At 56.6% G+C, this 9,199-nt stretch overlaps 1 protein-coding gene and 2 long non-coding RNA genes across 3 annotated transcripts in view; 2 read left to right on the top strand and 1 right to left on the bottom strand.

Annotated features, from left to right (window-relative positions):
- Positions 1 to 245: 245 nt before the first annotated feature.
- Positions 246 to 4,149, top strand: LOC136579006 (uncharacterized). Its single transcript, XR_010786697.1, has 3 exons — positions 246 to 724; positions 1,578 to 1,685; positions 4,012 to 4,149. It is a non-coding gene; the product is annotated as an uncharacterized lncRNA (long non-coding RNA).
- LOC136579005 (uncharacterized) lies at positions 3,794 to 7,962 on the bottom strand. Its single transcript, XR_010786696.1, has 3 exons — positions 7,657 to 7,962; positions 6,865 to 6,972; positions 3,794 to 5,258 (listed from the first exon to the last, which is right to left on the bottom strand). It is a non-coding gene; the product is annotated as an uncharacterized lncRNA (long non-coding RNA).
- A 210-nt stretch (positions 7,963 to 8,172) lies between these two features.
- Positions 8,173 to 9,199, top strand: part of ANKS6 (ankyrin repeat and sterile alpha motif domain containing 6) — a 49,252-nt gene continuing 48,225 nt past the window's right edge. Inside the window, exon 1 of the mRNA XM_066579248.1 lies at positions 8,173 to 8,655. Coding sequence (XP_066435345.1) covers positions 8,381 to 8,655 — 275 coding nt within the window. The 5' untranslated portion in view covers positions 8,173 to 8,380. The remainder of the gene's footprint in view (positions 8,656 to 9,199) is intronic.

Here is a 9,199-nt window from a genome sequence, read left to right as displayed (position 1 = left end):
CGTCCTCAGCATTAGCACTGTGTGTTATCTGTGGTGTTACATAGGACTGTATGTGTCATCATTATCCGTCCTCAGCGTCAGCACTGTGTGTTAACTGTGGTGTTACATAGGACTGCAGGTCCCTCCAGCACCCGTGGCCAGTGTCAGCCATGACAGTGTGGCCCCTCCAGCACACGGGGGCGGTGTCAGCCATGACAGTGTGGCCCCTCCAGCACGCATATTACCAAAGGAGGCCTGAGTTCTCCTATGGGGCCGATTCAGCCAATCAGCTGGCTGGAATCGGCACCACGTGACACAGCGGCGTGCCCGCGCATTGCCGTGCACAGGATTGTGCTGCCTGAGTTCTCCTGTGCGGCCGATTCAGCCAACAGCGGCGTGCCCGCGCATTGCCGTGCACAGGATTGTGCTTTGCCCGCGCTTTCACATGTTCAGTGCCTTGCCATGCACTCGTGTGGACACAGGATTGTGCCTTGCCCGCGGTTTACATGCCACTCGTGTGTGGCACAGAGAGTTATTGATTTGGCAGGTATTTTTTGTGCTTTTTGGCAGGTATTTTTTGTGCTTTTTGGCAGGTTTTTTTTGTGCTTTTTGGCAGGTTTTTTTTGTGCTTTTGCCAAAGGTGATTATTTCTTTTGCGCACGTGGATTTGCCAGCGGAAGTTTTACATCTTTTGCGCAAGTGGATTTGCCAGCGGACGTTTTACACAGGACTACTAAAAGCCAAGGTAAGCTGCTGCATCTGCTCATTTAATTGCGCTCTTACTTCCCCTGCGCGCATTGGCGGAGAGGCGGCCAATTCTGCATGCCGCTGCATTGTCGCCGCGATCCCCAGCATGCCGCTGCATTGTCGCCGCGATCCCCAGCATGCCGCTGCATTGTCCACGAGCGCGATCCCCAGCATGCCGCTGCATTGTCCACGAGCGCGATCCCCAGCATGCCGCTGCATTGTCCACGAGCGCGATCCCCAGCATGCCGCTGCATTGTCGCTGCGATCCCCAGCATGCCGCTGCATTATCGCCATGCCGCTGCATTGTCCACGAGCGCGATCCCCAGCATGCCGCTGCATTGTCGCCGCGATCCCCAGCATGCCGCTGCATTGTCGCCGCGATCCCCAGCATGCCGCTGCATTGTCGCCGCAATCCCCAGCATGCCGCTGCATTGTCGCCGCGATCCCCAGCATGCCGCTGCATACATGGTCGCCGCTGCATTGTCCACGAGCGCGATCCCCCAGCATGCCACTGCATTGTCGCCATGCAGCTGCATTGTCCACGAGCGCGATCCCCAGCTTGCCGCTGCATTGTCGCCGCGATCCCCAGCATGCCGCTGCATGCATGGTCGCCGCTGCATTGTCCACGAGCACGATCCCCAGCATGCCGCTGCATTGCTATGTGTGGAGACGCGGTTACCAGAGATTTGTGCGCTGTGCGCTGCTACGTGTGGAGACGCGATTACCTGAGATTTGTGCGCTGTGCGCTGCTACGTGTGGAGACAACACCCAAGATTTGTGCGCTACGTGTGGTGAGTACGTCACCTGAGATTTGCGTGACGCCACCTGACGCAACCTGTCTTTTTTTGCAGATTTGTGCGCCTTATTGCAAAATAACGTGTGGAGAGGATCCTGACGTTTGGACGCGTTTCGAGAAGAATTTCGCTTCGCTCGGACACCATCTGACATCACTCAGCGAGGTAAGCTGCTGCATCTGCCAAATTTTTCATTGCTTGCATATGCTCATGTGTACATGCATGCGTGCCTGTATGCGTACATGCCTGTATGCGTACATGCATGCATGCCTTATGCGTGCCTGCCTGTATGCCTATGTGCGGGCATGCGTGCCGTATGCGTGCGGGCATGCGTGCCGTATGCGTGCGGGCATGCGTGCATGCCTTATGCGTGCATGCCTTATGCGTGCGGGCATGCATGCCTTATGCGTGCGTGCATGCCTTATGCGTGCGGGCATGCGTGCATGCCTTATGCGTGCGGGCATGCGTGCATGCCTTATGCGTGCGGGCATGCGTGCATGCCTTATGCGTGCGGGCATGCATGCCTTATGCGTGCGGGCATGCATGCCTTATGCGTGCGGGCATGCGTGCATGCCTTGTGCGTGCGGGCATGCGTGCCTGCATGCATGCCTGTATGCGTGCGTGCATGCATGCCTGTGTGCGTGCGTGCCTTATGCGTGCGGGCATGCGTGCATGCCTTATGCGTGCATGCCTTATGCGTGCGGGCATGCATGCCTTATGCGTGCGGGCATGCCTTATGCATGCGGGCATGCCTTATGCGTGCGGGCATGCGGGCATGCCTTATGCGTGCGGGCATGCCTTATGCGTGCGGGCATGCGGGCATGCCTTATGCGTGCGGGCATGCGGGCATGCCTTATGCGTGCGGGCATGCGTGCCTTATGCGTGCGGGCATGCGTGCCTTATGCGTGCGGGCATGCGTGCCTTATGCGTGCGTGCATGCCTTGTGCATGCCCTTGTGCGTACGGGCATGCGTGCCTGCATGCCTTATGCGTGCGGGCATGCATGCCTTATGCGTGCATGCCTTATGCGTGCGGGCATGCCTTATGCGTGCGGGCATGCGTGCCTTATGCGTGCGGGCATGCGTGCCTTGTGCGGGCATGCGTGCATGCCTTATGCGTGCGGGCATGCGTGCATGCCTTATGCGTGCGTGCATGCGTACATGCATGCCTGTATGCGTGCGTGCATGCCTGTGTGCGTGCGTGCCTTATGCGTGAGTGCATGCCTTATGCGTGCGTGCCTTATGCGTACATGCATGCCTGTATGCGTGCGTGCATGCCTTATGCGCGCATTATGCGTACACGCATTATGCGTACACGCATTATGCGTACACGCATTATGCGTACACGCATTATGCGTACACGCATTATGCGTACACGCATTATGCGTACACGCATTATGCGTACACGCATTATGCGTACACGCATTATGCGTACACGCATGCCTGTGTGTACACGCATGCCTGTATGCGTACACGCATGCCTGTATGCGTACACGCATGCCTGTATGCGTACACGCATGCCTGTATGCGTACACGCATGCCTGTATGCGTACACGCATGCCTGTATGCGTACACGCATGCATGCCTGTATGCCTATGTGCGTGCATGCATGCCTTATGCGTGCATGCCTTATGCGTACACGCACGCGTGCCTGTATGCGTGCATGCCTTGTGTGTACACGCATGCCTGTATGCGTACACGCATGCCTGTATGCGTACACGCATGCCTGTATGCGTACACGCATGCCTGTATGCGTACACGCATGCATGCCTGTATGCCTATGTGCGTGCATGCATGCCTTATGCGTGCATGCCTTATGCGTACACGCACGCGTGCCTGTATGCGTGCATGCCTTATGCGTACACGCATGCCTGTGCGTACACGCATGCCTGTGCGTACACGCATGCCTGTGTGTACACGCATGCCTGTATGCGTACACGCATGCCTGTATGCGTACACACATGCATGCCTGTATGCGTACATGCATGCCTGTATGCGTACATGCATGCCTGTATGCCTATGTGCGTGCATGCATGCCTTATGCGTGCATGCCTTATGCGTACACGCACGCGTGCCTGTATGCGTGCATGCCTTATGCGTACACGCACGCGTGCCTGTATGCGTACACGCACGCGTTCCTGTGTGCATGCATGCCTGTATGCGTGCATGTATGTATACATGCATGTATGCTCACCCACTTACTCAGCCACCCCCTCTCTCTCTCTCACACACTTGCTGTGTTAAATTCGTCTTATTGGGCGAAAAAGACATAACATTAGATTTGAGCATTTAATTCCTTTTTTTAAGCAAACGTACAGCTTCCATCCCAATACTGCACCAACCTTCGGAGAAACATACCAATTGTCCAAATACGATGTCTTTATCTATTAAAGTAGGAGTGAAGAAAAGCAGGGACAGTGCAAGAACTAGGAAAACCCACGGAATTAAGCCAATTGCAGGCAGGGTTAATTTTTTTTTTCTTCCTCGTTATAGGTCAGCTGATACGTTTTGGTCAGAATACTGCACTGTGGTAACCGTTTCCGGTGCTCACAACCACAGAGTTGAATCACCAGAGAGCCAAAAGTTCCCAGATGTTGGCTCCGGAGGACGCTTAAAAGCTGGAAATGGCCCATCACCTGCTATGGAAATCCATCATCAGGATCTGATGGAGCAGTACGATGCAGATTGTCAGGTTGCATGTGATGCTGCTCACTGTCCCTCGTTAGTCGGTTCACAGTTTATACACTAAGCTATTTATCCCCTTAGAGAACAAGCCTGTTTGCGCCTTAGTGACAGACTGAAAACTTGGAACTTTACATGTGTCACTTGACATATCATAAGTCCGTAAAGGTTTTGCATATCCAAGTGACTGTGACATTGTTTTCTTCCCCTTGTTGTACTTCTGTTAGGTAGTAAAAAAGGACTGTTAAAAGTTGTGTATATTTATTAAAATTGCTACTTTGCACAATTTTGAATTTTCATTTTTTCACATTGTCAAATGTCATATATAAAATAAGTGCCAACATTCTGTACAAATCTCTGCGAACATATAGATTTCCATCTGTTCACTTTATTCTGGATGCACGGTTTAAAACCTTTGTAAATTTATTTTTTCCATCTAGGAGACGTACAAATTTAACATTACTTTTCAGAATTTTGAGGAACACTTAGTTTTCCTCCACCAATCCAAGTTTGCAAAGGCTGCTAGGTGTCATAATTAAGGATGAGCGAGTATACTCGCTAAGGCACTACTCGTTCAAGTAATGTGCCTTAGACGAGTATCTCCCTGCTCGTCCATAAAGATTCGGGGACCGCTGCGGCTGACAGGTGAGTCGCAGGGGAGATAGAGAGAGATCTCCCCTCCGTTCCTCCCCGCTCTCCCTCACGGCGGCCCCCGAATCTTTAAGGATGAGCAGGGAGACACTCGTTTAAGGCACATTACTCGAACGAGTAGTACCTTAGCAAGTATACTCGCTCATCCTTAATTATGACACCTAGCAGCCTTTGTGACATAGACAAAAGGCGGCTGTGTTTATGGGTCTTTTCTGTTTAATGCATTGCAGTAAAATATTGCGCAGTTTTTCAGGATCCTCCGTCATAATTATTTTTTTTAAAAAGCGTATTAAAAACAAGGGAGTCACTGGGAAAAAACAGTGCATTAAAAGAAGGGTTTAAAGATTGCTGAACGACGAGGGTCTCTTCACTGTCTGCCAGCCTTCCCGTTCTCAAGGACGTCAGATCTGCAGGAAATGACGAGAAATCAGCAGGTTAACAGTCACATCCCACCAGTATTACTGATTCCTAGATCCGCTCAACCCACTTACAATGACCACTACTCCCCCAACCAGGTCAGAAGAATTATGCATGCATCTATACATACATACATGCATGCGTGCATCTATGCATGCATGTGTGCATCTGCATGCATGTACACGCATGCGTGCATCTATACATAAATGCATGCATACAGGCACGCGTGCATGTCCGCATACAGGCACGCGTGCATGTCCGCATACAGGCACGCGTGCATGTCCGCATACAGGCACGCGTGCATGTCCGCATACAGGCACGCGTGCATGTCCGCATACAGGCACGCGTGCATGTCCGCATACAGGCACGCGTGCATGTCCGCATACAGGCACGCGTGCATGTCCGCATACAGGCACGCACGCATGCCTGTACGCATACAGGCACGCACGCATGCCTGTACGCACAAGGCACGCATGCACGCACATAGGCATACAGCCACGCATGTGTGTACGCATACAGGAATGCGTGTACACAGAGGCATGCGTGTACACATAAGGCATGCGTGTACACATACAGGCATGCGTGTACGCATAATGCGCGCATGTACGCATAATGCGCGCATGTACGCATAATGCATGCACGCACGCATACAGGCATGCATGTACGCATAAGGCATGCACTCACGCATAAGGCACGCACTCACGCATAAGGCACGCACGCACACAGGCATGCATGCACGCACAAGGCATGCACGCACGCACACAGGCATGCATGCAGGCACGCATGCCCGCACGCACAAGGCATGCACGCATGCCCGCACGCACACAGGCATGCACGCAGGCACGCATGCCCGCACGCACAAGGCACGCACGCATGCCCGCACGCACAAGGCACGCACGCATGCCCGCACGCATACGGCACGCATAAGGCACGCATGCCCGCACGCATAAGGCACGCATGCCCGCACGCATAAGGCATGCCCGCACGCATAAGGCATGCCCGCACGCATAAGGCATGCCCGCACGCATAAGGCATGCACGCATGCCCGCACGCATAAGGCATGCACGCATGCCCGCACGCATAAGGCATGCACGCATGCCTGCACGCATGCCCGCACGCATAAGGCATGCCCGCACGCATAAGGCATGCATGCCCGCACGCATAAGGCATGCATGCCCGCACGCATAAGGCATGCACGCATGCCCGCACGCATAAGGCATGCACGCATGCCCGCACGCATACGGCACGCATGCCCGCACGCATGCCCGCACGCATAAGGCACGCATGCCCGCACGCATAAGGCATGCCCGCACGCATAAGGCATGCACGCATGCCCGCACGCATAAGGCATGCACGCATGCCCGCACGCATACGGCACGCATGCCCGCACGCATACGGCACGCATGCCCGCACGCATACGGCACGCATGCCCGCACATAGGCATACAGGCACGCACGTACGCATACACGCAGGCACGCATGTACGCATAAGGCATGCATGCATGTACGCATACAGGCATGTACGCATACAGGCACGCATGCATGTACACATGAGCATATGCAAGCAATGAAAAATTTGGCAGATGCAGCAGCTTACCTCGCTGAGTGATGTCAGATGGTGTCCGAGCGAAGCGAAATTCTTCTCGAAACGCGTCCAAACGTCAGGATCCTCTCCACACGTTATTTTGCAATAAGGCGCACAAATCTGCAAAAAAAAGACAGGTTGCGTCAGGTGGCGTCACGCAAATCTCAGGTGACGTACTCACCACACGTAGCGCACAAATCTTGGGTGTTGTCTCCACACGTAGCAGCGCACAGCGCACAAATCTCAGGTAATCGCGTCTCCACACGTAGCAGCGCACAGCGCACAAATCTCTGGTAACCGCGTCTCCACACATAGCAATGCAGCGGCATGCTGGGGATCGTGCTCGTGGACAATGCAGCGGCGACCATGCATGCAGCGGCATGCTGGGGATTGCGGCGACAATGCAGCGGCATGCTGGGGATCGCGGCGACAATGCAGCGGCATGCTGGGGATCGCGGCGACAATGCAGCGGCATGCTGGGGATCGCGCTCGTGGACAATGCAGCGGCATGGCGATAATGCAGCGGCATGCTGGGGATCGCAGCGACAATGCAGCGGCATGCTGGGGATCGCGCTCGTGGACAATGCAGCGGCATGCTGGGGATCGCGCTCGTGGACAATGCAGCGGCATGCTGGGGATCGCGCTCGTGGACAATGCAGCGGCATGCTGGGGATCGCGGCGACAATGCAGCGGCATGCTGGGGATCGCGGCGACAATGCAGCGGCATGCAGAATTGGCCGCCTCTCCGCCAATGCGCGCAGGGGAAGTAAGAGCGCAATTAAATGAGCAGATGCAGCAGCTTACCTTGGCTTTTAGTAGTCCTGTGTAAAACGTCCGCTGGCAAATCCACTTGCGCAAAAGATGTAAAACTTCCGCTGGCAAATCCACGTGCGCAAAAGAAATAATCACCTTTGGCAAAAGCACAAAAAAAACCTGCCAAAAAGCACAAAAAAAACCTGCCAAAAAGCACAAAAAATACCTGCCAAAAAGCACAAAAAATACCTGCCAAATCAATAACTCTCTGTGCCACACACGAGTGGCATGTAAACCGCGGGCAAGGCACAATCCTGTGTCCACACGAGTGCATGGAAAGGGACTGAGCACGTGAAAGCGCGGGCAAAGCACAATCCTGTGCACGGCAATGCGCGGGCACGCCGCTGTTGGCTGAATCGGCCGCACAGGAGAACTCAGGCAGCACAATCCTGTGCACGGCAATGCGCGGGCACGCCGCTGTGTCACGTGGTGCCGATTCCAGCCAGCTGATTGGCTGAATCGGCCCCATAGGAGAACTCAGGCCTCCTTTGGTAATATGCCTCCAGCACACGGGGGCGGTGTCAGCCATGACAGTGTGGCCCCTCCAGCACACTGGGCCCTGACCTCCGGCTAGCCGCTACACTCCCCGTACGGGACATTGGGCGGCGCATGCGCAGTAGGTGCGCAGACTGGGGCAGCGGGGAAGGAGTAGCGGGACTCCCGGGATGTCAGCGGGCTCTGCAGCCGGCAGTGTAGCGAGGAGTCCCGGGCCGCCATGGAGATCCCCGCCCAGTGCCAGCTGCTGCTCCGAGCCTGTGAGGACGGAGACCTGGAGAGCGCCCGCAGGCTGCTGGAGCCGGAGCCGGCCGCCACCCCCGGGGAGAGCTCGGCGCTGGTGCCCGTGGACTGCACGGACGAGGACGGGAACAGCGGGCTGCAGCTAGCGGCCGGCGGCGGACACGAGCCCCTGGTCCGGTACCTGCTGCGGAAGGGGGCGGCGGTGGACAGCAGGAACCACTACGGCTGGACGCCGCTCATGCAGGCTGCCAGGTAACGGACTACAAGTCCCAGCAGTCCGGACACAGAGAGCCCGTGACGGGGAGGGGGGGGGGGGGGTAGAGGGCCGAGCCGTGCCGGACCGCGGGGATAGAGGGCCGAGCCGTGCCGGACCGCGGGGATAGAGGGGCGAGCCGTGCCGGACCGCGGGGATAGAGGGGCGAACCGTGCCGGACCGCGGGGATAGAGGGGCGAGCCGTGCCGGACCGCGGGGATAGAGGGGCGAACCGTGCCGGACCGCGGGGATAGAGGGGCGAGCCGTGCCGGACCGCGGGGATAGAGGGGCGAGCCGTGCCGGACCGCGGGGATAGAGGGGCGAGCCGTGCCGGACCGCGGGGATAGAGGGGCGAGCCGTGCCGGACCGCGGGGATAGAGGGGCGAGCCGTGCCGGACCGCGGGGATAGAGGGCCGAGCCGTGCCGGACCGCGGGGATAGAGGGGCGAGCCGTGCCGGACCGCGGGGATAGAGGGGCGAGCCGTGCCGGACCGCGGGGATAGAGGGGCGAACCGTGCCGGACCGCGGGGATAGAGGGGCGAGC

This window comes from Eleutherodactylus coqui, chromosome 9 (genome assembly GCF_035609145.1).
Source record: "Eleutherodactylus coqui strain aEleCoq1 chromosome 9, aEleCoq1.hap1, whole genome shotgun sequence".
NCBI classification, from domain to species: Eukaryota; Metazoa; Chordata; class Amphibia; order Anura; family Eleutherodactylidae; genus Eleutherodactylus; species Eleutherodactylus coqui.
This window is presented reverse-complemented; position numbering and strand designations above follow the sequence as displayed.